Source organism: Mchenga conophoros, linkage group LG5 (assembly GCF_057382185.1).
Source record: "Mchenga conophoros isolate Kocher_MC1m ecotype Shallow Benthic linkage group LG5, M_conophoros_male_GT1.1, whole genome shotgun sequence".
Classification (NCBI taxonomy): domain Eukaryota; kingdom Metazoa; phylum Chordata; class Actinopteri; order Cichliformes; family Cichlidae; genus Mchenga; species Mchenga conophoros.
Window position 1 is genome coordinate 10,366,023 of NC_140530.1, and position 27,588 is coordinate 10,393,610.

Here is a 27,588-nt window from a genome sequence, read left to right on the forward strand (position 1 = left end):
TTAAGGCTCCTAACTGTTTGGCTTTCAAAGCACGTGGTTGAGCTCTGGTATAAAAACATGTAGGAGTCACACAGCAGCCTGCGCACTAGCTCAGGAGCCTGGGATGGGTTGGCCTGAGACAGCTCCTCCTCTGGCTGACTCAGGAAATCACCCAGCTCCGGACAAGCGCGGACCTCTGGAATGTTGTAGCCACTTTGATCGTCACCTATGAGGAAGAGCAGCCTCAAGATTAGACATCAGCCCAGTAGGTGATAAAGGGCAGTCAAAGACGTCAGAACTGTTCTGTCTAGTGCCTTTATGCAACACTGTCAAATCTGCGCTATCAGAAAATAAAGCAGCCATGCTTAATCGACTCACAGAAAGAAAAGGAACAAAAAAATCAACTCAGTGTTTGCACGAACATCAGAAAAAACTCGGAATAAACACAAACAAAAATCTTTCTCACCACATCTGTCTGCCATGCTGTCAAAGAAGATCCAGGAGTGAGCGTCAGAGCCGTATTTGACAAAGGACACGTAGTGGCTGGTTTGAATGCAGAGTACAGCAAACAGCTCCATTGTGTGCCTGGGAACAGGAGTATCGGTGGGAACTTCTACTGGTACTGCTAGAGCACTGGGAGAGTGGCCTTGTCGTGAGGGATGGTTGTGTATCTTAAAGAAAAATTGACATAGAGAGCTTCATACAAAAGGTTTGGTTCATGAATTTGCACCTGACATCTAAAGCAGCCACTAGTTTTACCTGTGCATTACAGGTGGTACAGTACTGTTTGATTCTCCCTGGCTGCAGTTTGCGATCTGGCAGACACTGAAGACACTCGTACTCTGCCAAACGCCCACAAACAAAGCACTCCCTCGGAGCTGTTGGACAAAGCAGATGATCCTGAGCATTATTAAGGATTCCTTTAATGCAATTTTTAAGAAAGTGCTGCTTATTACTGCTCCTCACAGTTGTATAGGAGATCTGTGATGTCCAGCTTCAAGGAGGGAATAATGTGAGAAAACATCTTGTATTTGTTTCCAAACCTCGGCATCTGAACTATTAGACAGGACGGCATCTGAAGGACATAAGAAAAGTATTAATGACTGTACAGAGGAAAACTTGTTAAACACACTCTCGCTTCTAGTAAGAGAAGGACTCACCGTTTCAAATTTAAGGTCACCTGACAGGCAGGATGTGTCCATCAGCTGTTGGACCGTGGGTATCTGTCCCATCTGCTCCTTCTCCAGAAAGATCTGGAAGGTGTAGGCACCCTGGGACGTTTCTCGTTTCGATCTGCGGGGGAACACATATTCAGTAACTCAACTATACTCAGTCAGATATCCAGTCCTGGGCGGCTCAAGTTCATACCTGAGTTTGAGCAGAGGCTCCGTGCAAAGCACCTTTTGAAAGAGGACTGTGATGAACTCCTCTGGATCTACAATGACAAGAGGCAGTTTAAAAAAGAACAGATAAATAAATCTGAAAAAAAGCCCTCAGATTTTTTTTATTATATTATAATGTATTTCAAGATACGGGCAGGTACCTTTTTCCTCTGTCCGAAAAGTGTCACAGCCAAGATGAGTCCGAAAATTCATCACACTCTCTGCAGGGACGAAGCCTTGTCTGAAATAAATAGATTAGCTATGAGAAAGCAACTGCATGAATTCACTTTGTAAGAACACATTAACCATACAGACACATGTGAATGTACCATGTCATCAAGGCAGAAAACAGCAACACTCGTTTATCAGCTGATACTATGTAAAAAGCCACTACGTCCTGGTTGTGCAAACAACATGATAATAAAAGAAATGAGATAAACAGTGTTGAAGGCAGCGTCTATACCTGCGTAAACGGTTCACTATTGCTCTCAGGGTGCAGGTTATGGGTTGGTCTGTGTCAGCAGGCTTCTTGCAGATACCATCCAGGGTCACAGATGAGCTGAACAAACTGAGGAAGGAGAACCACACGTTATTGTCAGCTGTGCACTTATCTGAATACAGTGTATCGTGCTCACGTGGTTGTACATGATCTCCTCTAGATACGATTAGCTTAGATAAAGCTAAGCAAATCGGAGTTTGTTGCAGGGGAATGATGGTGAGCGTGTTCTACCTGAAGAGTGTGGCATCAAGGTAACAGGAGTTAATGTGTCCCTGAATCCCTTTCATTTTTCCCACTAACAAAAATGGCGCCTCGGATTCAGGGATAGGTGGCACATCTTCGTCCGTGTCTTCATATGGAGGAACTAAAGAGGTGAGAAAAGCAGATGTTACGATGAAATGACACTTTAACACAGTTTTCGTGACTTTACTGGCAGCTTTAGATGGGAATGATTAATGATTAATTGGCTTATTTAAAGCAGAAAGCTCACAGGACTGTCAGACATGACAAGCAGTGTGTCACTGTGTGCACTGTCTCAAGTCTAACGTAATTTCTTGTCACCAAACCCTGCCAAAGAGAGAAAGGTGTGGGAATATTTGGAGGAGAATCACCTGGAAAAGGTTCTATACTATTTCACTGTGCGTTACACCATTTACAAGCCGTGTGAAACACAGGTATAAATTACAGATAAACAATACATTTTTAAAAAGCTGCCCAAAAGTTTTAAGTATGAATTTTACCTAATCCTCACGCCCTGATCAAGAGTTCTTTTTGGAAAACCTCGCATTTTGCGTTTTTGTCTTGTAAGACTAAAGGATTTTGAGCAATCATTTGTACAATAAAAACTATAATATAATAGAAACATAAGGAACCAAAACAGTTTGAACAGAACTGCCAGGAAAAAAGGAAAATCTGTTCCAATAATGTAAATTTGTGTATAATATCGAGTTTTTATTTCTTGTGTATGCATGTTTTAGACTGGGTAAGGTGTCGAACCTGGAGTGGTGTCAGTGGATTTGAGGATCTCTTTTCCTGTAGAGGCACTTAGAAACCTGCCATCGGGGCTGCACTTTGTGATGGGAACAAACAAAGCTCTTTTCTCCTTGCAAGTGAAAAACCGCTGACCACCATACATCCCATCAGAGCAGCCCTTAACGTCGTAGTCCTGGAATAGTGATTTATAACATTAATACGACAGATCACCAAAGCACACTGAAAGCAACTGCACAAATTTCTAGTCACGCACCAGTTCAATGCCAGCCCATTCACCAGTCTTTCCTCCAGGGACACCCAACCACCGGATGACCCCGTACACTGTGATCCCTGAGTTGGAAACCACCTCCACCATGGATCCCACCTCCAAAGGCACTGAGCTCAGACTCTGGTTCTGAGTCAAACTCTGCTCGGTGCGATTCTCTGTCGCCGGCTGTGCACAAGATCCGATGTTTGCAATGCAGCTGTTGCGTGTCACCGCCTTTCTGTTTAAACCTGCAGACATATATCACGATATGTAGAGGTGAGGATGCGATGCCTAGAAAGTCATATGACATTTTCCTTTTTTTTTTAGGCTTGTCACATGCTGCTTCATCAGATTGTCATCCAGCTAACAAAGATCTATATTTGAAGTATGTAGATAGTTTCAAGTGCACAGTCTACCAAAGGTAAAAGAAAGCCAGATCATGTGGCAGTTCTACTGTTCTGCATTCCAGAACAACAGAACCAGTTTTTCCAGTTGTGTAGTGGGACCACTTTCTTTGCATTGTTAGGGTTGTGGTTGGGGAAGCAGTTTTCAAGAATTTAGTTTGCTGTTTAGTAAGAAGGAGGTGCACCATGTTTGTAGTGTGGTAGTGTTGTTATCAAAACAAAAGGACTTTGATAAAGCCTGAGAGCCATCATATGGCTTTGAAACCGACTTGTTAACTTTGTGTGTGAGGCTAATAATCCATTTACCCCCACAAATGGCATCTTTCCACTGCAGTCCGAGGGGGACAGAGTAAGATGGGACCACCTGGATGATGTCTGCAGCACTGAAAAGGGACAGAGGAGGTTTCTTGGATGACAAAGTATGATCGGTGTCCTGTGTAGGAAACAAGGAAAAACAGTTACTGAAACGCAAACAGGAACTCTGACGTTATTCTTATATACAGAACAGAAACAGTTTGATGCATCTGTACATTTGCAGTGACATTATCTGGCTGCAGTCATGACTGATCACTCAGAGTGATATAGTCATCCTTATTTCGGTGCATTTTAAAGCATTAAGGTTGCACTTGAGAGCACGTGCAGTTATCTGGATGATCGTGCACTCCATGATTTTCACAACTTGAATCATCAAATCAAAATGTAAAAATAGATTATAAAATGAACTCACCACAAATTCCACTTCAAAGGCAAGCATGTACAGGTCGTCTTTATTGTCTTTCCGTCCGATTTGCATCAAGTTCTTCACCAAACCGGGAAGGTGTCCGTTCTTGTGCTTCACCACCACCAGGTCGTCCTGAGACAGCTCACAGATGGCAGAGAACAGTTGCGGGTTACAGAGCAGCTCCAGGCGTCTGCTTGCGCTGGAAATGAAGAGCAGGAGCTGTGCCTGGTGGCGGGTCAGCGGGTACATGTCCTCTATCTTCACCAGGCCCCCGTTCTTGGGGGTCCCTGGGTTGCTGTTCCCGCCGTACAGGAGCCCCACGAACTCTCCACGCTTCGTCTCCGACTCTATGCGCCCGATACATCCTCGGCAGAAGCCTTTCCTCGACTTCCCGCGAGTGACGATGAAAAACTTCTCGCTTAAAACAGTTCTGGGCTCCATTGAAACCCTTTATTCCCACCACTACAGTCTGTCAGACCGGTTGAAAGCTGATACTGTGCTTATATAAGCAGGTAACCTGCAGAAATGCGATAGAAATGCTGTAACAATGTAGCCCAATAGATATAATCGAGGATACTTCGCTAGAACCACAAGTTAGACGCATTTTCAAATAAAGCACATTGCCTGATTATTTGCAGGCTTTGTCATGGATAAAACCCTGACTTATAAGGTGAAATATTACAGACGTGATTCCCTTTAAGCTCCTGTGAAAGTTAACCTAGGTTCACAGCAGGATATAATATAGGCGTCCCCAGCTCTCTAAATGAACAAACGAGCCTGATCTTTGAACTTACTCAAAAAGCATTCCCAACTTACAATCATTAACGATTCGATTTATTGTTTAAAACAATAATTTCAAAAACTGACTTACTGCGATCATGAATTAAGAACAATAAGCCTTGTTCGTATCCGGTTAATCCACTGCTGGAGCATGAATTAATCGCGCTTTTTTATTACTATTCTTTTTTCCCTTTTTTTTTTTTTTTTTTTTAAAGCAAGTGACTCCAGCAGAGGTGAATCACTTCCTCTTGGCTTCTGCTGTGGAGTGGGAGGGTTGAACTACAGGCATTTAAATGCTGGCCTGCATGTGACCGCCAACGCCCACCTGACGGCGCTCGCCTTCTCCGCCCTAAAAGTGCTCTCTATGAAATCTCTCAATCTGGCAAATATTTGACTGCAGACTGATTTAGAGTTAAGAACTATTGATGCGATCAGCTGACTGTAAGCTAATATGAATCTTTTTTTTCTTTATTGAAGTATTTGCTGTCCAACTTGGAGCTTTCGTTGAATTTGACTGATCATTAAGAGACGAAATTTAAAGCAGCCAGCGGTTGCACAGGTCAAGAGTTCCTGAAAGGTCTGAGTGCAGTTTGCTAAAAACAAACAAACAAACAAACAAAAAAACAGGGTCACATACTGAATTTTGCATCTGTCAATTTTATAATTGACCAGGTCAAATCGGACTAATCAGCCACAACATCAAAAGCACTGACATGCTGAGTGAATAACACTGGGCCGTGACACTCGTCTGTTATGTAACTTTGAAAGATCTACCTAAACACCCATGATGACAAAACACCTGCTCCACCAGAAGATTACATGTGACTCCCTCTTTTTGTTTCATACACATCAGTAGATTTGATATTAAGAAGTGCCTCTGCTGCAACCTGATGTCTGAACACAAACCTTCTGCTTATCGAGGATTACTTTCCCTCTTATACATGAAGTCACCTAATCTAATTACCAATGTATTACACTCTGGTAGCTATATAAAAAAAAAAAAAGTAACCAACACACTGGGGAAAATGTTTACAGTAACCAAGAGTTAGACTGCATTGCTCCCAGTGGCACGTTTGCCCTGACTGAATACATGTGACGTGTCCTTCTCCACCACACATTCTACATAGCGTGATGCAGCTATCTTGAAAGTACATCAGTTTTACATAACAGAAATTATTTTCTTCTGCATGCATGTACATGTTTTCTTAACTGGCATTAAATGACAGTTAATTTTATATGAGCAACTAAATCACGTTCCTTTAATTGGAACATGTAATATGAATACTCAGTTTTGTCTTTTTTCATTAGTAAGTAATCTGTGTTGCTGGCTGTCCCCTGTTGGTTGATTGTAATCACCAGAGAACTTTCATAAATTTACATCATAAAGTACAAGGACATCTCTATGCTTGTGAGAATATTTATTTCAAGAATAAAGTTGAGGAGAAAAACAACACTGTATTAAACCACCAGTCAACTGAGGCACTCCGCGGCTTAATAAGACTCCTCTGTCCTCACTCTTTGAACTGCATGGGCCTTTGCATGGAAACTCTGCCCACTTTCTCCTTGATAATGAGCTGATGGGGAGGGAAATTAGAAAGCAGGAAGTTACTACTATAATAATAATATTATATATATATATATATATATATATTATTAGTTAAAAAGGCAAAAGGTCAACTGCAGAAGGCAAAGTGATACTCACAGTGAACAAGAAGTTTATTTGGTTCAAACTGGTGATGGAGCCCTGTCAGGGAAAAACTGTCATTTTTCTCTGTATGGAAGAATAATACGTTGACCAGCATCTGAAGCATAGAAACAGTGTTATCGTCAAATATTTTTACAAAACTGAATGTGAAGCCAACTTTCTTCATAATGTAAGGAGATCAAACCTGGGTGATCACACTCAGGGCATTTTGTTCACCAGAGGTGCTTACTGCCATGTGGATCCCACATTTATGCAAAGCCGGCACCACTATAATGGGCATGAGAAGCGACAGGGGCCGCTTTCCTGGCTCGACACAGTTTTCCTGTAAGCGAGTAACAGTCGATTGTAATATCTAAAACTGTGCCTCATACCTGACTGATTTCACAGCCTGAGATTTTTTGATGGTGTTGCACCTGATTAGTTTGAAGTTGTTCTCTGCTTGTATTTGGCCAGGAAAAATCAAGGATGAGGCTGTTAAGAACGATGCCTGATTGAGTTATGAGTCTGCTCCCAAATGGTCTGCTCAAGGAACTGCAGGAGGATGAAGATAAAAGCAGAGGGGGAAAAACAAAACAAAACCATGTAACCTTTCCAAGAAGCGCATACCACACATATCTTGGTTTGATCATCAGAGTCACACTGTAGGCTGTAACCCAGTCACCTTGCAACAGACACAATGAGCTTATCTTGTCCCATGACAATGACCTGTCCAGCCACCAGTTCTGTTTGGGTGGAGTGGATAGGCGAGAGGTACTCAGATGGAGATGTGTGGGAGTAATTCAGCTGCTGCCCGAAGACTTCAGCCTGACTCTTGCTGTGGCAGGAACAGAGAAAAAAATCAATTTGTAGTGGATTTTGGATTTTATGACACAAAAGAATGATATTAGTATAAACTAAGGGCTTTTAAAGTTAAACAAAGATGAGTGGAATTAGAGCCTAATAGTTTGTGACAATTTTTTAATTTGTTTTTTTGAATAGATTTGTTTTTCTTTAGAAAACAAGGACATATGAAAGTGACTTCAATCTTTTTCTTCAATCTCTCAGAACTTTTTAAAAACAAAAAGGAAAACTACTCTTCATGTGAGGATTGACACTATCCAAGTTGGATAAGAGTGCGTTTGGAGGTGTGTTCAAGTATGACTTTTAGTGACTCAGACCTCCGGTGTAATGCTTCAACCCTTAATATACTTGTGCTTTCTCAACTGGGACAATACCTCTGTTGTTTCTGGGTATAGTGGGATTTTTTTTTCTGCTTTCTTATATTTTATTAACTCACCATTCACCAAAACAGTCTAAACACCCACTACTGAAAACAGTCATTAGCTGTAACCCTAACAGTGATTATGATCCTGCAACATGTTTTACCTCAGCATGTCAGAGAGCGCCTCAGTCACCGAAGAGTTATAATTAGGGTCACCCAAACCACTGGCCATAGCTAAAGCTGTTTTCAGGGCCTTCATGGATAGCAAACAAAGCACACCTATGTAAGAGAACTGCCATTTACAACAGGTCATAATATACAAAGATATCGGAGGTATTCACACCCCAGTACCTCAGCGATCCAGAGGCGTGTTTGAGTTTCTGTTACGTTGCTCTTGCTGATATGGAGTCCCTCTAACAAGTTGAGAGCTGATAGCAACACTGCACCAGCAGATGGAGGAGGAGGAACCTGAATTATAAACTCTAAGGCAAGAATAACAAACTGCAGATGAAGACGTGAAGAAAATAAAGATAATTTTATCAATTCTGGTGTGTAAAATGTCACCTTTATCATTGTACTGGGCTTCAATGGGTAGCTCTACATCCACACTGTAGTTACCAATGTCTTCTCTGCTCAGTACGCCTCCATTTGCTTGTACCTTTGTAGTGAAAGGCAATGCCGGACTAAAACACATGTCATATTTGACTCACAAAGTCATGCCAGTTTGTATATGTATATCAGTCACCTCATCTACAATCTCTTGAGATAGGTTGCCATGGTAGAAATTCAACAAACCAGCCTCCAGGACTCCTGCCAGGCGAGGCAACCTCACATATGAACCAGCACTCAGAGGTCTTCCATGTGGCATGAATGCATTATTGAAGCTTTGAGATTGCTGCTCACCACTCACCTTTGATATAGCATCAGCTGTAGGAGATTTAAAAAAAAAAAAAAAAAACCCAAAAAAATCCTGATGTTAAAATTATTGTATTTATTATTGTATTGTGAAGGAAGAGAGGAGAGAAAATACAAAGAGCAGCAGTTTGTCTCACCTAAACTGTGAGACACATTGAAACCTTCTCTTGCTACAGCTGCAGCTCTGCTGACAACATCCTCCCATGGCAGACTGCAGCAGATTTATGGCATGACGTGTGACAAAAAAAACAACAACACCTAATTAAAATGAACTTTTCTATATTCTTACCCTCCGTACAGTGTGTGGGCACGGTGCAGTCCCCTGAGCATGCCTGGCACTCCTACTTGCAGACCTGCCTGAAAATAAATTATAGGTGCAAATGAAAAAATGCAGATGTTTCAGGATTCCTCCACCCCAGCCTTTATACTACCTTGGCCTGTGAAACATTGTGCAGCACCTCCCTTCTGAATGCTTTAGGAGCAGATCCCAGAAAGTTGATCACCCTGGTTTCATTCCTGTGTATGTCATGAACGAGCATGATTCCTCCTCTACAGTGAGGAAATCAAAAAAGGTCAGGGACTTTCGTGTGTATTTATAAATAGAAGTCGCATCAGCATTGAGCAATGAGCAAATCACATACCCACCAACACCTGATACGTGTGGATGAACGACTCCCAAACACAAGGCACCGGCGATGGCAGCATCCACACTGGATCCACCATCACGAAGGACTCTGTGACCGAGTGCGGTGCAGCGCTCGTGATCCGAAAACAACTCCCCGTGTTGGAAGACCTGTAAACAACTGCCGTGACGAGAAATAATGTGACAGGGGTTCGACGTGCAAATTTTAGACACCATTGCATACCAAACTTTCACCCAGGTAAATCTGCAGGACCAAAGCAATTGACACTGGCATGGCAAAGATGGTAGACAGAGCGTAGACAGTTATTGGTGTGCCTCTGCTGGAGCAGTCCTCATCAGCCTCCTGATTGGATGGACTTTGGTCAAACAAATTTGTGCCATTAGGTGCCAGCTGTTTCAAATGGAAAGGATCTGTGGCAGCAGCAAGTGAGGAAAAAGCAACTTTAAACTGAGTTGAAATTTGTTGGGTTTTCAAGGCAAATTTGAACCAAATCTAAATAAGATGCCTTATTTACTAGTACTATATCTTTGTGTTTGAACTCTACCTCCCAATTCCTCACCATAATTTTTAGTCAAGTCACAAGTTAAGTCACTGGGTGATGAGCCATCAGCCAGCTGATTTGAACTACCAAAACTCTTGTAACCAAGTGTTGACTGCTTGTTAAGTTTTGTTTTAGGAGACGCCTCCATCCTCGCCATATCACAAGGTCTGAACTTCACGGTAAACCTCCAGATTACACCAGTTCCCCACCGAGCGCGCTCCTCCTGCAGCAGGAGCAGAACACAGCAGGTGCAATTTCCTCCAAACTAATGAGATCAACTGTTTGCATCTGTGAGAGAGTGAGCAGTTCACTGTCTGTGGGACATCGCAATTTCACTATAAACAAAAGAAACAAACAAGCTGCAAAATCATACTTTTATTGATGTATCAAAAAAAGGTTCTGAACCAACAACATACAGGGAAGTGCATGGTGTCAAACATAGCATAGCACTTGGTCCAACACTGTATAAATTTACCTGTGCACATACACAAAAAAAGAAACCTAGCGTATCTCATTTTATGAGGTGAATTCTTCATTTCAAATTCAGATACAGTACAAGTTCAAATGCTAATGTAGCTGCCTGGTAACAGTTAACTAGTGTTGGCACATAAAGATTAAATGTTTAGCTTAATTTGCAGAAACGTGGAAAAGCCTACAAGTGTTTTTGTTTTGTTTTTATTTTTTGTCTGTCTTCAGTTGCTTTAGCTTTTTGTGTGAGTGTGGCAATCTGTAGTGAAGAGATTCAGTGGCTGAGGCTGCGACAGCCTGGCTGTTGGAGGTGGTAGGAGTGGTGTTGGACTCCTTGGCGAACACGGTTCTGGCGTTGAATAGCGTTGCGGGACACATGATGCCGCTCTGCCAAAACCTTAGCCTGTGTCATCTTGGCTATAGCTTTGGGCTTGGACAAAGAGCTGAACACGGACTGAGCGCTGGTCCCAGTACTCCCGCTTTGTGCTGTGGGCTCGGCATCTGCAACGCTGGCCAGACACATAAAATAAATCCAATAAACAGACAATAACGCTTTTCCTTATTGTCTGCATATAACATATATTAAAAAAAACACTGTTACAGTGGTAGATGCTCACATTAAACACCGCCAGTTTAAAACACTACTAATTTAAATGCTTGCTTTTAGATTTTATCATATGTTTTGAATCCCTTAATAAGTTGGCATCATTATATTTTGCTGATCTCTTAACACCTTATGATCCCCTAAGGCACAGGTGTCGAACTCCAAGCCTCGAGGGCCAGTGTCCTGCAGGTTTTAGACGTGTCCTTGATCCAACACAGCTAATTTAAATGGCTAAATTACCTCCTCAACATGCCTTGAAGTTTTCCAGAGGCCTGGTAATGAGTTAATCATCGGATTCAGGTGTGTTGACCCAGGGTGAGATCTAAAACCTGCAGGACACTGGCCCTCGAGGCCTGGAGTTCGACAACCCTGCCTTAAGGTCACTGAGATCTGCTGATGTAGCTGGGTTGGGGATTGAGCTTTCTCATTTTTATTCTTTGGCTTTCAAACCAGAGTGAGAGCTTAGGTATTTAGGCTTTTTTATTTTTGTGATTCTTCGGATATCTTTACTAATGTGTGTGGGCGTGTATGCTGTATTGTCCTGTTTCATGTGCACCACTTTGGTCATCTTTGTTGTTTTAAACGTGCTTTATAAAAAAATGGACTGGACTTCTTTCAGTTTCCTCTGTTTTTCAGTGATATTCATAATACGGTCATCTCAGACTCATTAAAACTCTGGCTATCAGCACAGATACCCCACCTACAGACTATTCAAAACTTTGTTTACACGAGGCAGCCAATCAGAGCAAAGATGTCTTAAAAAGAGGGTGTAAAGGGGCTGCATCAGACCCAGTATAGGATAAATAAAGGATTACTTTGAATTGTGAATCATCTTTACTTTACTAAAGTCAATGAATATAATTATGGAGCTAGAGATTAGCGTAATAGGTCCATTTATTAAAGTATTTTAACTTTAAATATAATACAGAAACAAAAAAACAAAAGCATGCGATGACCTCACCAGTCAGTTTCCATGTCTGTTCCTTGAGGAACAGAGCTGGATGGTTGGCTGTCAGTCAACATTGCATCCTGGTTTTCTGCTGAACCTGCCTCTGTGAAGACAGAAGTTGACCTCAGTTATAAGACTGGGTAATAACCCAGTGTATGCTAAGCATAAGAGCAGGGCGATATGACCAAAAATATTTATCACGATATACATTTGAAAATTTGCGATGACGATATAACTGACGATATAATTGACACTAGACAAAATACTTTACATCTCCACAACTTTATTAGGGAAAAAAACATCAATCTATTTACAATTAAACAAACAGCTGTTTTTATGTGCATAAAGTTGTATAAAAATTTAACAGTGCAAATGCAAATTCCTTGCTGACAGTTTAACCAAAAGGCATTTCCAGTGGAAATGTTCCCTCTAAGCTGTGCGCGTGCGCAATTGCGCACTGCTGGCACGCTCTCTGCGCACAGAAAATCTGCGCTGCACACACAAAAAAAAAATCTAACCTGAATTGAAATTAAAATTAATACTTTAACAATTCTGTTTTGCAGTGTTAGTCAGTAAGTGACTGGCTGCTCCCGTATGGGATTAGAACGATGCCACCTTATCCCATAGTCCAGCCAATGATGCGATTCACATTCGTATATACGCAGCTAATCAGCGTAGTCGACAGGCTATGACAGCGTCCTTATGTGCTGACACCGGTGTTTTAGCTAGCAAAGCGGCGGATGTGGAGTGAAGCCACGTTAATGACAACGTGTACAACCATTGGAGATGTGAGCAGGACAGACGGAACAATTGACGGAAAAAGTGTGGACTTTATACCAGTTTTTAAATCGTGTTGATCGGCAGAACAGCTGATTGTTCTGTAAATAGTTTAAAATGTTTATTTAAAAACTGCCTTGGCTGCATTTGTAGGTAAACAGCTGCAAAAAACTTTGTTGTTTGCAAAACTCAGTTACTTTTTTGAAGAAGTAACTATATAATTAATTGCCCAACATCGGTCATTATATTCTGTATTTTGCAGACAGAGAGTTACAGACTCTCTCACAGACCACAGACTCGTAATACAAGTCAGAGCTTTATTTAAAAAAAAAAAAAAAAAAGTTGTGTTTTCAAAATTGGAGTTCAAGTTATTTTTTACTTTCAGTAGTGTTAACATACGACACAGGTCATGAACAAGATTTTTTTTTAATTTTCATTGTATGTGGGCTAAAGCAGTAGTCTAACATAAATGCTGTAATTTGATTATTTTAATAACCCATGTAACTTGGATGGATTCGATGCTGGCGTGACCACAGTGCACACGTCTGCTGTCGCTCACAGTGGTCCAAGGGAGTTTGTGTGTTTGCTCAGACACATGAAAAATTAGAGGAAACATTGCACACGGGATTATAAGGGGCACTGTCGATTTTCAGAAAAATCAAAGGACTGATTTTAAGTGTGCCGTATTTAGCATGCTCTACCAAAAATAGTGCTTTGTTGTGTATCTAACGGACGAAAGCCAAACCAGTTCCACACCACTGAAGTTGCAGCATTTTTACAAACCATTTCTGGTTCATCCGTTTCATTCAACGATTCGCTTTCGCCCTTCTCATTCTCCGTCGCCGCCATGCTTTTTCTGCCATGTGCGTATGTAAACAGAGGCAGTGAGCATGTGCATTTTACCCATCTTCTATCGCGATATTTCATTTTCTTGTCGTTGCCCATCATTATACCGGTATTACCGTGAACGGTATGATATGCCCCAGCCTAAGCACTGTACTCGCGTGTAAAAACAAACACTCAATATCAAGGTGTGCAGTTCACGGACTAAATAACTAACAGATGACCTACTGAATCGCAGTTCTCACACACACACACAAACACACATACATAAACATACATGAAAGAAGTTTAATATCTTGTTTAACTTTGTTTGACCATTTTTGTGTTAGCCTGTTGGAATGATGTAAAATATGTCACTGTTTTAATATGTTATATTACTGACAGACGCTGCATGACTGACCTTGGTGAGTGACAACATGCCACCCTTCCTCCATCGTGTCTCCAGCCTTGACATCTTCGGGGGTCTCCTCCTCTCTTCCAAAAAGCATATGCGCGATTGTTCTGAACATATCTGTTGTAGTTGCTCTTCTTTGTTCTGCACGGTGCTCGGGTGTTACAATGCTCTTCAGCTGCTGTGGGCAAGAGAAAAAATCAAAAAGAATAAAATATCATTACTTCCTGATTTAATTCAACACAGCCCTTGATCCCCCCCCCCTTACTGTTTGGGAGTGGGTGATGCCATGAGATCCCATATTACTTTTAACATATTCAAGCAGTCTCAGGTCAGCTGACTGGGATGCCCAATGAAATGTTTAGTAGTTTGCTGGTTTGAATAAGAATGCCCACTCCCCAAGAATTTCATTGTTAGTGACCATCTGTTTCTAGATACATGGGGGAGGGGCTCTTTTCATCAAACATCTGACCAGTGGGAAGCTACGGCACTTAATTCATAAAGATTTATCTCTTATTTTTGTATAAATGCATCAAAATTAAAACACTGCAGATATTATATCATTGAATCATATTTTCATCTCTTCTCGTTGCCTGAATTCATTATCAGATGCATTTGTTGTATATTGTTTCATGTCTTTTGCTCACTCGGCGTCCTCATTTACAATACCAGAAGATTATATCGTATCAAATCAAAAGACCTTAGACGGCCAGCAGTGCCTATCAGTCCAACGCAATAACAAGCGAACGAAATGTAGTTTTATGACAACAATTCAAATGTAGGTTATCTATTTCCCGTCAACGTTAGCAGCCTGTGAGAGCAGCTCTGCAGCGACCTTACCTGCGCTTTCTCAGTTTGACTCGAAGATCATTATGGAGTTTCAGCTGGGTACATATATTCAAAATAAGCCTATAAATGCTACAACGCACCTCAATGCGACTGTTGTTTTGGATTTCAAATATTCAACCGATAGCTCAATAACAGACCCGCCCATATCCCCGCCCACCAGGAGCAGCAGATCACCAATCAGAGGCCAGGAGGGAGCTTGTCGTTTTGATTTGAGTTTAGTCAAAGATGAAACATTTTTGTTAAGATAATTCCCCTCATTTAAAATAATAATAATAATAATAATTTTTTAATGTAACGTTTACGTTTGTTGTTCGGTCAGCTTTGTAAATCACTTCTATACAAATTACACCAACGTAACTTTTTGTATTTTGCTGCATGACTAAATAAAGGGAGAGATTTTTAGTCGATATTGGGAAGTAATAACACTAAAATTTGACCTTTTGCGGCAAAAAAACATGTTTTGCACGGGAATAAGGTATTTTTTTCATAAGCGGAAAGAACTGGAAAAATATTGGTGTTATGTCTCCACCTATTGGTTTGCTAAAATGATAAGGGAGGTTAACGCATCTTAACGTCCCTTGCTATTGTTCCATATTACTGGATGTTTCATTAAATAAATAGGCCTAAATGAATAAGTATTTAACGTTCAATAACCTATTTCAATAGCAGTTGAATATTAACACGTGTACGAAAAATACTGTATCTTTTGTGAACGTGTCTAAGTCTGAAATTTAACTAGATCCTATACTAAAGCTGAACGCCAATCAAAGCGCACAGCCTATGGCACAGAGGTTTTTTGAAAAACTAAGAATCCATGCTCACTTTTATATGTGTGTGCTGCTTCACAGTAGGACCTTGTGGACATCCATGATCGGCTCATTGTCCGTGATGTGAAGGACAAACACGTGCGTGAAATTTACGCAAAAAATCACTGTATGGATGTATGCTTAAATCTGTCAGGTATATTCAATTTCAGTGTTCTTTTTATTTTATTTTCAAAATCAGAAGACTGTGATTTACTCCAGGATTTCTACCAGTAGGACAAACTGATTATTACTACATGGTTTATCATCTGTGTCATTCATGAATCTGTTGTTTTGTGTTATTGTGTGTTATGTTCTCAGTAATTATCTTATTTTTAAATCGTGGATTACTATATCACGTTTGCTGTTCAAACGTGCACAACCTTCTTCTTAGTTTGTTTAAAGCTATTTCACGGGTGACATGACTTGGACGCAAGAAGACCGCTTTGACAGCAAAGTGGTTTCACATGGCGTGAATGGTCATATAGTTTTACTTCCTTTCTTCCAGGAGATGGTGCCGTTACTCTGCTGACGTTGATCTACGGTCCATAAATTGATAAACTGGCATATAGCTTATTCTATATCAAGCTGCACCTTTCTTAAAATGGAAAGTCCGATGACACTTTAAACCAAGTCAAGATGCCGTTTCACAATAGCAGCCAGTGTGTTTTTAAATCAGCATATGGTTATTCTCATTCTTTCATCTGCTTGGAATTATTGTTGCGGTGTTATTATTACGTATATATGGGGTCAGATGTTTATATCCTTCCGTATCTATAATTATATGAGCTTAATAGAGGGCAAATTGTCATCACACCTCCAAGAATCTGCATTATTGCACCACAGAGAGCCACAGTCACCCAAACTGCCATTTACATGCATGTCAATAAAACAATTCGCTATGGTTCTTTCACCTTTTCTCGTCTGCGGCTCAGCGCCGCTGGATTCCTGTGGAAAGGCTGTGAGGCTCATGTTTTTGTTGTCGTAAAGTGTGTTGAGCGTGAAAGCTTCTTTCTGAGCACTTGAGCGGCGATATGTGAGGTGGGAAGGTGGGGAGGGCCCTCGGGGTGAGCACACCCCTACTTGCCTGTGTCAGAGTATTTCAGAACAGAGGCCAGTATTTAGAGACTCTTCATGAAAGCTGTACATATGACTTTTTGCTGAAGTTCCACTTTAACTTTTGGGGCTGTTGGAGGACTTTTTCTCCCCTGTTTCCCACGGATCCGCAGAGCAAGATTATAAACGACTTTTTCGACTTCTAGAAACTGCGCCGTGACCACAGGATACTTTAACGCACAGTTGCTACACCCTCAAAGAAGGACAATGCCTCGATCTTTCTTGGTCAAGAAATACTTTGCTAAGCAAAAGCCAAACTACAGTGAACTGGAATGCCAGAACAGTGAGTTACGAAGTTGTTTATCCCTTCAATGAATTATGAAAGCATCCTTACATAAGCGTCGCAAATGAGGCATGAAATTGTCCCTTTTTCTAACTGTAGAAGTAAAGTTCAAGTCGAATGTAAGAACATTTTCTAAATGTGTTCTGTCTGGTCCGACTACAAACCAGTCTATTCCCCGTTCAAGTTGGGACCCGTTAGATGCACTTTACCCCCCTTCCTGCACCCAGACAGAGCTCCATTCATGTTACAAGCCCTTGTGAATACGTGGGAGGAAGCGGCCACAGAGCCTTCCCATGGCTCTAACTTTATTCTCAGTAAATCATGAGGAAAAGGGGAAAAAAAACGAGAAGAATGCAGAACCTAAATCAGTCAGGAAGAGAATTCATGCAGTCCACGAGAATAGATAAAATTGTTTTTAGATTTCAGTAATGCATTTACAAGCTTAATATTTAACTTTTGTAAGCTTTCTAACACTGGCTGTGAAATCATCCTCTTTCCTTAACAGACACTTATTTGGAGAATTATACTCTTGCTGATCTCTCATCAGTCAACACCACTGCCACCTGCTTCACCACAGGTTTGGTGTGGGATCTGAGTGTTCTTCCCACCCTTTACCTACCAGCCTCCCAAACAGAACCCTCTGCCAACACAGGGCCCCTGGACCTCAGCTCCCCATCCAGCCTCAGCAGCAATGCCAGCAGCAGTGGAGAGGAAGATGAGGGGCGCACCTCAGACCCCCCTAGTCCTGAACCCGTGCACACGTATGGCCCTCGCCAGCGGATGAAATGCACAGGAGTCATGGCTCATATCAGTCCCCCAGAGGAGGAAGAAGAGAGAGAGACCCCTGCCACAGCTGCCAGGCCAGCTTTCCTCTGCAAACACTGCCCCAAAGAGTACACCAGCTTGGGGGCTCTAAAGATGCATATCCGCTCACACACTTTGCCCTGCGTTTGCACCACCTGCGGGAAGGCTTTCTCCAGGCCGTGGCTGCTGCGCGGTCACATCCGCACACATACAGGTAAGACCCATTTTCACACGTATTGTGCAACACTGTATGGTATCTGGCAACTCTCCAATGGATTGTTGACACATGAATGAAGAAATCTGTGTTACTGAAAATTTGTAGCTCTGCGTATGAGTTGACATCATTGTTAGTCAGCAGCAGGTCACTCCCTTATCATTCAGACTGTGTATGAGGCAGCAGGATATCCATGACAATCAATGTGATGAGCTTAACACTCAATCAGCAGACATTATCACACAGGGAAGCCCTCTGTAGACCTTGCACTCATTGATTACACATTGTGTTTAATGTCTCGGCAACAATGACTCGTCTGCTAATTATCTTACCACTGCTGTTGGTTATCACGCAGAATGGAGGGACAAAAGGTTTAAGGAAAGCCTGAGGGCTCCCTGCTATCACTGAGCACTTAGTACCTGCAGCAACTTGTTAGCGTAATCTCATTTGGCCCTGATTAAATCATGCTAATTCAGTCAGTCTCTGACCCCACCGGTCTGCCATGTGATTCTTTATTATCTTCACAATGTGACTGCTGTGTGTGAGGTGTTAGTGGAAAGCTCTTGTGAACTCAGTGATGCTCGAGTTGTGTCCCTGTATGGGATTTTTACTCACATCTAGAGGGAAGTTCCAGTGAAGTCATAAGTTTCCAAACTTTTCCCTGCAGGTGAGCGCCCATTTTCCTGCCCCCACTGCAACCGGGCCTTCGCCGACCGCTCCAATCTACGGGCTCATCTGCAGACCCACGCCGAGGTGAAGAAGTACCAGTGTAGCGTGTGCTCTCGCACCTTCAGCCGCATGTCACTGCTGCAGAAACACAGCTCCTCGGGGTGCTGCTCCACTTCGGTGTGAGACGGCCTGAAGGGAGGCAGAGGGGACCCACTCAGAGCTCAGGAGGGCTTGCAGCCATGGAGAAGAGGTTTTCACAAGCCCGGTTGCCCTGTTGAGGACCTATAAGGCCACAAAGAGCATGAAATGGCCTGCTTTATGAGACCTGGATGGAATTAAACCTCATTATGGATCTGACTTTACAAGCCTCTTTTTCACCATTAAAAAAACAGCTGACAAGCTGATTTTTTTTTCTTTTTAAATATAGTCCAAGGTCTTGAGGCTGGACCAAATCTGAACTGCACTATGCAGACACTCACTTGATATCAGCTCCTATGTTGCTATTGTGCCCATTCCAAACACCAAATATGTAGTGAACTCATTGGGTTAAGAGGTGTTCTTTCCCGTCTCTGTCCCGGTGCCGGTCAGCTCAGGATCATGGCCGAGACACAGCTGCTCAGAGGTAGGGGTGCGTGGGTGGAGTAAATCTCTTAGCGTGTCTCAAAACACACACACACACAGACACACAATTGAGTGCACACACAGCTGTCCTCGGTACTGTGGTGTAGATAGACGAGGTGCTAACAGGTGCTACAGCCCTGACCTTCGCTGGTTGATAGCAGGTGACTTCCACTGCCCTTGGTTTGCTTAAGAAAAAAGAGGAAGCATGTCATCACAAAAGAATGGCACCAGTTAGTGTTTTCTTCACCAGTTGGGGGATCATTTTAAGCCTCTATTTTGGCTACATCCAAACCTTCTCTTTAATCTGATGTGTTTAGGAGATAGGAAAAGCCGTTCCGTCTGTTATTTTCCAAAGGAGTTTCACTGTGCAGCTCTGCCATGCATTCTAGGTTACCACAGTGTTAATAATGTCAGCCAAAGCCATACAACTCAAATAAATACGTGCCTTGAAATTATATTATTTTTGAAACCAAAATGTGCCTTGTGTGTTTACCTCATTTAGTAGTCATGGTTTTAAGAAATGATTGCAGTATTAGTAGAAATTAGTTCTATAAAGTTTTAAAATGCAAAAAGGCTGGGACCAAAGAATTTTGTAGTTTACAGCATGGAGACGTGCTTGCCTATGATGTAATGAGGACCCTGTAAATGGACAATGCAAAGATGAATTTTTTAAAAACTTTCCTGAACATTTTATGGCAGTGTTTAATAGTGCAATGTGCAAGTGATGCGTTATGTCATATTTTTGTGCTATGCTTGTGTGTTCAATTCCTATTCCCTGTATTTCGCAGCTGATATCCTTTCATTCAATAAAGTAATTTATGTTTATTAAAACCTGCAAACCGGCTGTTTTATCTCCGCTTCGATGCGACGAAACGAGCGCGGCTGAGAAGCGTTGGTTCATGGAAGTCTGTTTGATCATTAACTGGGAAATTTCTGCTCAGCGCCTTGTAATTAGTGAGCGAAATGACCGGGATGTTGAAACTGAACTGCAGATGTGCAGGTGAACACACTGTGCTGATGATGGATGGAAACAACTGAATGCACCTGCTTCCAGTTTGCACCTGCCATTTACTTATCGTTCGTCACTGTGCAAACATTACTGGATATGTGAGTGTACAGTTAAAAGAACTCAAACAAAAAAACTTCTCTTTCCCCCTTCTGTCCAGCCCAAGCTTGAAGATTTAATTCACATGTGCTCACCTACCTTTTTTAAAATGATCATATAGGGGATTTCTTATTACTACTTGATTGCAGTGTAAATATGTTGTTCCCTCTCTGGGGAGAGAATTACATTCTCCTCTTCCTCTGCCTAGAGAGTGAGTCAGAAACTGTTTAGCTTTAGTTCCCATGTCTCTCGTGCTCACAGTCAGTAAGTCAGGCCACTAGTCAAGCCAGCAGTCAGTCAGTTAGTTGGAGTTGGTGTGCGTGGGCTGAGCCAGCTGGGCCAACAGAGTGAGGTAAGGTGTTCCACGGCAAAGTTCCCTATTTCCTTTTGAGTCAGCTACCAGCCAGGATGCCTTCTGCAGCATGTAATGGTGACTCACCTCACACAATCCTCAAATGAGATTGCTTATGCAAATTCTTAAACATCTGTGGACAAACACCAACAACCTCCAACATGGAAATAATATGAGGATTTCATTCGAGAATGTGGCTGATTGTGGCTCCTTTTGCCCTCATGTTCTCGTGTGTCTTAGTTATTGTGCTCTTGGATAAAAGCACTATTAAAAGATCAGCTGTTGGATGTTAGCTCAAACTATTTTGATGTCAGCTGGTATGTCCCGAGGTCAGGGTGTTAGCTCTGGCAGCAGACACAGTTGAAACGAGTCCTCAAATTAAACATCAGGTTTGCTCTTGATTGGCTTTTCCTGATGATTTTAATCTCTGTCATATTTCTCATCATCTAAGATTTATAGGATACTGCAGCGATATATGATATGTGTGTTCAGAAAAAGCAAAGGCCTTTCTAGTTTTATTTATTTATTTATTTTTGTGCTAAATGTTTTGAACCTTGGACAAATCTGGCTTTCCTCTATCCTTTATAACTAGGTCAGAGTTTTCCCAGATAGTGCGAAGCCTTATACATTTCCTGTAAAAACACAGGCACATTTCAATTCATTGCTGCATCACAGGTTTTTGTACTTCTTTCTGCCTTTTTATAGAGAATTAAAAACACAACATGCTCCCCTTCCCTTGTTCCTCGGGGGAGAGTGGAGGCCTGGATCTGAAATCTGAGAACGTTTTCCTGCTGTGTGCTTTACAGTGCCAGAGCACTCACTGTAATTTACCAAAAGTGGCTGCTATTTATGCCATAAAGCATGTGTTTAACATTCCTGAACCCCACTGTGTTTGTGTATTCCTCGCTCACTCGCTTGCGCTCTCCCACTCACTCTCTGCCTGCCTCTACTGCTGTATGTCTATTTATGTGAGTGTGTGTGTGTGTGCGAGTAGTAAGTGGAAATGGTCCCTACAGAGCAGCAGCCCTTTCCCTCTTCACAGGAGGATCATCTCTCCCCCTCTGAGACAAGGCGGACAGGAAGTGGGAGTTTACATTGGCCTACTTTACCCAAAAAAGCAGCCCTGGGTCGAAAAGCTAAAGTGCTCATGTGGTGTTTTTTTTTTCTTTTTCTTTTTTGGCTGCTGCAGTTTGCCAGTGCCAGCGCTGTGTCCCATCCCCCCCATCAGCTGTCCCACCCATGGTTGCTCTCGCAGCCAACTTTTTGGGGTGGAGTTGGGTGGCCAGGAACTAACGAGTGGCCTTCAGTGCAGCAGCAGTAAGGGCTCATGGTCTGGGAGACAGGAAGGAGCTGTCAGCATCTCATAAACAGGACTCATCTTGCACTCATGACACACAAGACCTGGAGAGAAGTCTCCCAGGAAGAGGCCTTCAGAGACCCACTTTAGCTTCAGACTGTTGCTTAGTCTGATGCTTACTGCCCCTCTGGATAAGCCATAACACTGACACCGAATATACATAGCTAGCATGTCACACTTGAGATGTTACAGTCACTTGACAGTAGGATGAGTATCACCAGTGGACAAGTCCAAATAAAGTGTTGTAAAGCTGTGATTTAGGCAGCCATCGACTGATTTGAGATTCACACGGGAACAGGAAGTCACATGAAAACATAAGTGTTTCCAGTCCGTCTGTTTAGGGGTTTGTGGTGTATTATGGTAGAAAATACAGTAGAGTATTCTTTCATTGTTACACTCGAGTTTAATATAAAATGTCAGTATTGGTCACCGTTGGCCTGGCCACTCCACTTTGAGACCCCAGGTGTGAAAGATAACCTCATTACTGGTGTGTCTGTGGGAATGGGAACAAAGCGACACTCGTTCTTCTACTCTTAAGAATAAAACAACTGCTCAGTTTTGCTAGGTATACTCCCCCAAAACCTCTCACCTCACGTGTTACTCTCTCAGCTTCCTCCAGCAAAATTAGCACCTCTCGGTGTCTATCACCTTGCTTAAAGAGCACTTTATTGCTCTTGAATCTTAACGTTGCCTAACATTTGGTGGGAGTTTTTTTCCTGTCTCCCTCAGAGGTCTCCTTGGAGTTCTGTTGTCTCACTCTTAATACAATCAGAGTTTGGACGAGTGATGCAAATGTCAGAATGCAAAGCTAATTCCTCTCCGCTGAGCTGCAAACAGGCCAGAGACTGGTCTGGTAAATAAGAAGGCCAACAGCGGTAACACCACAAATATGCTTAATGATGGATTTGATCAGGCTGCGGAGTTGCCCCAAGGCTGGATTGGAGAAGTGGTTGGGTGGGTTGGAGGATGGGGGTAGGGGGTGCATATTAAAGAGTAATGAATCACACACTCAGTCACAGGGTCGCCGGCTATGAATGTGCTCTCTGTTGGTTTTCCTGGAGCCTGGAGTTTACTAACTGATGACGCAGGCTGGACTTGATCAGAGACATGTGTTGCTGCAGATTCGATGCCAGTGAGAAGCATAGCGAGAAAGAGGGGAGAAGGGGGAGAGGTAGAAAGATGGACGGCGCCTGAGCTCTTTGCCTTGCCTCCATGTGTCCTTCTGGGTACTGGCTTGCACTGTGGCTGATGGGGTCGGAGGGGAGATGGAGGGAGAAAATAGACCTCAGTTATACATTGGAACAGGAAGCCAGAGATTCTCTGAGAGTATCCTGACCTAGATTTTAGTTAAAAAGAAAAAATCATTACTCCCAAATTCCTGTGTGACATCTCAGCAAGCCATGGAGAAGCATGCCTACTTGACACAAGAGCAGCGAAAGCAGAGCTTCCTCTGCCCTAAAATGAAAAATAAAACCAGGTCTCACAATTAAACAAGGACAAGTCTACAGCGTAGGCTGTATAGAAAAGATAGATGCCTGTGACGTCACCCATTGGTTTGTGGACAACCACTTTGAAGCTGGGACTTCAGTTTTTTGAAGAGAGCAATGAGTGCTAAATTATTACTTCTTGAATTGTCTGTTAGTACAAATAACCACAAGGAAAGCTATAGTAATTCCATCAAAAAACATAGTCAGTATTTCCAGTAAAATGACTCGAACCAGCTGCAGGGAAGCTTAGCAAAGAGCTAGCAGGGCTAACACCTGTCCTGGCATCCACCTGTTATTCAAAGCAACCACACCCCTATCAATAAATAGGCTGAGGTTGCTACTGGGCCAACAGCCAGCTCGAGTCTCTGAGAGACTGCTACTATCATAGTGGTGCTTCAACCTTAAAGTTAACATTAACATGCTATCTTGTCCATATGTAGGAAAGCTAACTTTACTTGCTAGCATGGAACTCCAAGTACGCTACATAGTTCTTTTTCCTTGTTTTGTAATTTTGGCATAGCGATCAACAAGGTGAGGATTGTCCAGACTTATAAGCATTTTCCAGAGGGAAAATGCAGAAGTGCAGATACTGCCCATTGTGACTCTTTTCTAAAACTGTAGAAATTATCACTAACTGTTAGGGTCATACTTAATAACCCTCTCCACCTGCCAGAGGAGGAAATATCACCTGTTTGCTACAGGAGAATGCACCTGAGCATACTTTCCCAGAAAAAGTTCAAGACGACGTTGAGCTGTTGCCTGAGGCCTTAAAAGAGTATTATGAAAGAGGTAATGTAGATTTGTGCCCACATGTTGGAACATGTCACTGTGTAACCGTGTGTAAACAGAATCTGGCGGTGTGCTGGGAAACAGATTGCCTCCCCGCTTGCTTCTAACTTTTCAAGATTTTGATTTGTTGAGCTTAGAAAGCTCTGTGTGAAAGTGAGATATGCTTACCCGGGCATGCCAGCTCATGCCGTGTCTAAATGTGTTGTACACTTGAATGTCACTATCTGGAGGAAAGCTGCTAATTGAGTCATGATAGTGTCTGTGGCATGTCATTTCCCATGAACAGCCTCATAAACCACACCAGCATGAGAAACAGACCTGTTTGGAGCAAGAATAGGAGTTTGGTTTGTCACTGCTGAAGTGGAAGATGTCCAAGGTTTCCCATTTGTTCAAGACGGAGATCAAAGAAAGTCAAAGCCAGAGGCATTGCACCCTGGGAACAGATGCGTGGCATCCAAACACTTCCCTGAGACAGTAAACAGCCACGATGTTGCTCGTGTGCGCACACACTCACGCAGAGATTACGTGCAACAGCTGTCATATTGTCATCGATCATTCCTCAATTCCACCTCTCAGGCATCTTCAGATAAACACACGCAGACATAGGTGAGCACAGGCAGACACACACACACTGAGAACTTGTCTGCTGCGTGGGAGGCCTATGCAGCAGCTGTTTATGATGGAAAACACCCGACACTCCCACCGACACCCCACAGACTGTCCTGTCATTGTGACATACCGAGGGCTGCTGAATCCCCAAAGGCTGTGAGGCTTCAGACCAGGACAAGAACGATCTATTCATCAGCAGTCCAGCTTTCAAACAACTCCACCAACCACACAGAGGAGCGGTTGATTCTGCACAGTTGGTTCCCAAACAATTGATACACACAGGCCAATAAGCAAGCACTCGCTCAATCCCAAATCTATGCACGCACAGAAACACACGCACACAGCACTGCACATGCTGAAGCCATTATCCTGTTGCTTGTTAAGTCATTACTCTATAGCTTGTTATTTTCTCAAGCAAGAGAAAGCAATCTATCCACAAAGGAGCGCTGAGAGATTTGCCACCCGACTGAGTCCTGGGATATGGGAAGTTACCCTGAAATTTGAGGAATGTGGTGAGGTTTGAAATCTAAGGAATACAGAAAATGATCATCTACTGGAACAGTGAAGCTTCTTTCCTGGAGTCTCCAATTCAGAGCTGCAGCCAAGACTGTGAGAGATGTCCACAGGGAGGGAGTATTATAGACATTACTGATGACAGCGCAGAAAAGTTTCAGTCCACCAATGGGAAGAGGGGGAACTGACATAGTCTGAGAGCTTTGACTTATTCACGGTGGATCTCAGACATCTGGTTTCCATTTCCCTCCTCTCCCAAGACAGTGAATGCTGGCAGCGGGGCTTTTCAATGAAATCGTCTATTCGACTTCCTGTGCTATCAGTTTAGCATACGTGTGCGTGTGTGTGCCACAAAGAGCAATGAAAGCAACGCTCAACACATAGACAGTTATTAAAGTGAACTGCGCTGCTTTCTTCCAGCGTTTATTTTTAGCTTCGCAGCTCCGAGCCCTGACGCCACCCTCAAGGTTTATTGGCACTCTGTGAGCAGCCATTTTCACAGCATCCTCTCCACAGCAGGAAAACCTGTGAGCCAGCACACTCTCACCACATTGCTAATGAGTGACACATGCCCCCCAATCCTTTTCCAAACTCTGCTGCTGACACTTCCAGATCAAAGCCCTCCAAGAGAAGTTTCACACCCAGACCCCCTCCCCGCCCACCATCCACCTACTCTTTGACACAGAAGCGACATGTCTGAGGGCGGCCAAATGGTGACGCACCTGTCCCTTCTACATTCAACACGGACAGCAGTGTAGCAGTCTTCACTTTCGATGTGTATTCCAGCTGTGGATAATACGAGATCAGATATCACTGCGCAGATATGGTGCATGTCAGTGGGAGACATGAGTGAGACACTCAGTGCTGTGATGAAAAATATTCATCTGCACCGTGGCCTGTGGGTGGAGAGATTAAAGAGAGGAAATGGAATTTAAAAAAAAACCAGATTGCGAAAGTCTGGATCAACACTGAATCTCTCGCCCCATGAATCTTGAGGTCCTTTTCATTAATCTAACCACTTCGCCCATCCACCATCTCAAGCTGAAATACTGTCCGAGCCATATAGCCGTAGGGCGTCGAGAACAGAGCAGGCAAGGGGAAGGGGGGCCAGGGCAAAGGCAGGAAATCCCAATGCAGCATGAACTATTTTCCTCCATAGTTCCACCAGAACAGCTCTTTGTACCACAACCACCCCCACGTCACAAACTCCAACGCCCCCACCCTCTATTGGGCCTCTGTCTCTGACAGCCATCCACTGCTGTTCTATGAGGCAACCGCACCGCCACCACCACTGTGAAAGAAACAATCCAAAATCCATACACACACATGCAGTTCACTTGTGGGCCGTTACTCAGCAGTGCTGGGGGTTGACGAGCAAGGATCAAAAAGCTCGGGGTTCCCCTCCAACTCAGTCCAAAGTCCCTCTGTGGTTAGACCGTAGACAGAGAGGCACCTTACTTTACACAGAGCCCCCAAATTCCAAAAACACACAAGTACAGAGAAGAAGACGAAGCATAAAACTGCACTCAATCTGCTTCCTTTCTCGCAATGCGAATTCGGCAGAGGCTAGACTGATCTGTGGCAAACGGACCCCTTTTCTTTCTCGTTCTTCTCGTCAAGCATTCTTTCCTTGGCAACAATTCTCCATCTCCTAACAGTATCACTTGATCGCCGAGAACACACATGGTCTTCATGTGACTCCAATGAAGAGATGGCTCTGCGGAGGCATAAGGCAACAAAACTGAGTTCTGTCTTGGGCTCATTTCACAGTGACACACATTCCACTTCATTAGGACTGAGCAGCTAGAGGAATGAGAGAAATTCAGGTCAGTGACACTGGTGGAGAAATATCCGTGTTAAAGTTTTAGCTACAAGACACACACTGAATAACGTGTTCCCACATTGCAACATCAAATCCAGACACGGTGCTGATTTGTTTCAGAGCAAGAACCGGGCCTGTGATTGACTTGGATT

General features: G+C 42.9%; 4 protein-coding genes and 1 long non-coding RNA gene across 5 annotated transcripts in view; 2 read left to right on the forward strand and 3 right to left on the reverse strand.

Annotated features, from left to right (window-relative positions):
* Nucleotides 1–5,253, reverse strand: part of cyld2 (cylindromatosis (turban tumor syndrome) 2) — a 6,035-nt gene extending 782 nt beyond the window's left edge. The window contains exons 1-14 of the mRNA XM_085273182.1: nt 5,097–5,253; nt 4,232–4,742; nt 3,811–3,937; nt 3,107–3,348; nt 2,857–3,025; nt 2,092–2,224; nt 1,825–1,929; nt 1,523–1,602; nt 1,348–1,414; nt 1,140–1,272; nt 946–1,054; nt 739–857; nt 446–650; nt 1–205 (exon numbers count right to left, since the gene is read on the reverse strand). The exon at nt 1–205 is cut by the window's left edge and continues 782 nt beyond it. Coding sequence (XP_085129308.1) covers nt 1–205; nt 446–650; nt 739–857; nt 946–1,054; nt 1,140–1,272; nt 1,348–1,414; nt 1,523–1,602; nt 1,825–1,929; nt 2,092–2,224; nt 2,857–3,025; nt 3,107–3,348; nt 3,811–3,937; nt 4,232–4,666 — 2,129 coding nt within the window. The 5' untranslated portion in view covers nt 4,667–4,742; nt 5,097–5,253. The remainder of the gene's footprint in view (nt 206–445; nt 651–738; nt 858–945; nt 1,055–1,139; nt 1,273–1,347; nt 1,415–1,522; nt 1,603–1,824; nt 1,930–2,091; nt 2,225–2,856; nt 3,026–3,106; nt 3,349–3,810; nt 3,938–4,231; nt 4,743–5,096) is intronic.
* Nucleotides 5,254–6,412: 1,159 nt separating this feature from the next.
* On the reverse strand, nt 6,413–10,268 carry LOC146573793 (glutathione hydrolase 7-like). The gene is made up of 15 exons (XM_085273183.1): nt 10,030–10,268; nt 9,693–9,880; nt 9,468–9,619; nt 9,258–9,375; nt 9,116–9,183; nt 8,964–9,037; nt 8,657–8,838; nt 8,476–8,569; nt 8,263–8,393; nt 8,076–8,164; nt 7,372–7,524; nt 7,124–7,241; nt 6,895–7,032; nt 6,708–6,807; nt 6,413–6,579 (listed from the first exon to the last, which is right to left on the reverse strand). Exons 1-15 carry the CDS (start codon nt 10,166–10,168, stop codon nt 6,497–6,499), a joined length of 1,827 nt encoding a protein of 608 aa, XP_085129309.1. The 5' UTR covers nt 10,169–10,268; the 3' UTR covers nt 6,413–6,496.
* On the forward strand, nt 9,830–14,146 carry LOC146573794 (uncharacterized). Its single transcript, XR_014892433.1, has 3 exons — nt 9,830–9,895; nt 10,136–10,259; nt 14,037–14,146. It is a non-coding gene; the product is annotated as an uncharacterized LOC146573794 (long non-coding RNA).
* tp53inp2a (tumor protein p53 inducible nuclear protein 2a) lies at nt 10,372–14,187 on the reverse strand. Its single transcript, XM_085273185.1, has 3 exons — nt 14,053–14,187; nt 12,045–12,135; nt 10,372–10,988 (listed from the first exon to the last, which is right to left on the reverse strand). Exons 1-3 carry the CDS (start codon nt 14,159–14,161, stop codon nt 10,754–10,756), a joined length of 435 nt encoding a protein of 144 aa, XP_085129311.1. The 5' UTR covers nt 14,162–14,187; the 3' UTR covers nt 10,372–10,753.
* Nucleotides 14,188–16,778: 2,591 nt separating this feature from the next.
* Nucleotides 16,779–20,232, forward strand: snai1a (snail family zinc finger 1a). Its single transcript, XM_085273184.1, has 3 exons — nt 16,779–17,094; nt 17,600–18,112; nt 18,780–20,232. The coding sequence occupies exons 1-3, from the start codon at nt 17,019–17,021 to the stop codon at nt 18,962–18,964; spliced, it is 774 nt and encodes a 257-aa protein (XP_085129310.1). The 5' UTR covers nt 16,779–17,018; the 3' UTR covers nt 18,965–20,232.
* The last annotated feature ends 7,356 nt before the right edge of the window (nt 20,233–27,588 follow it).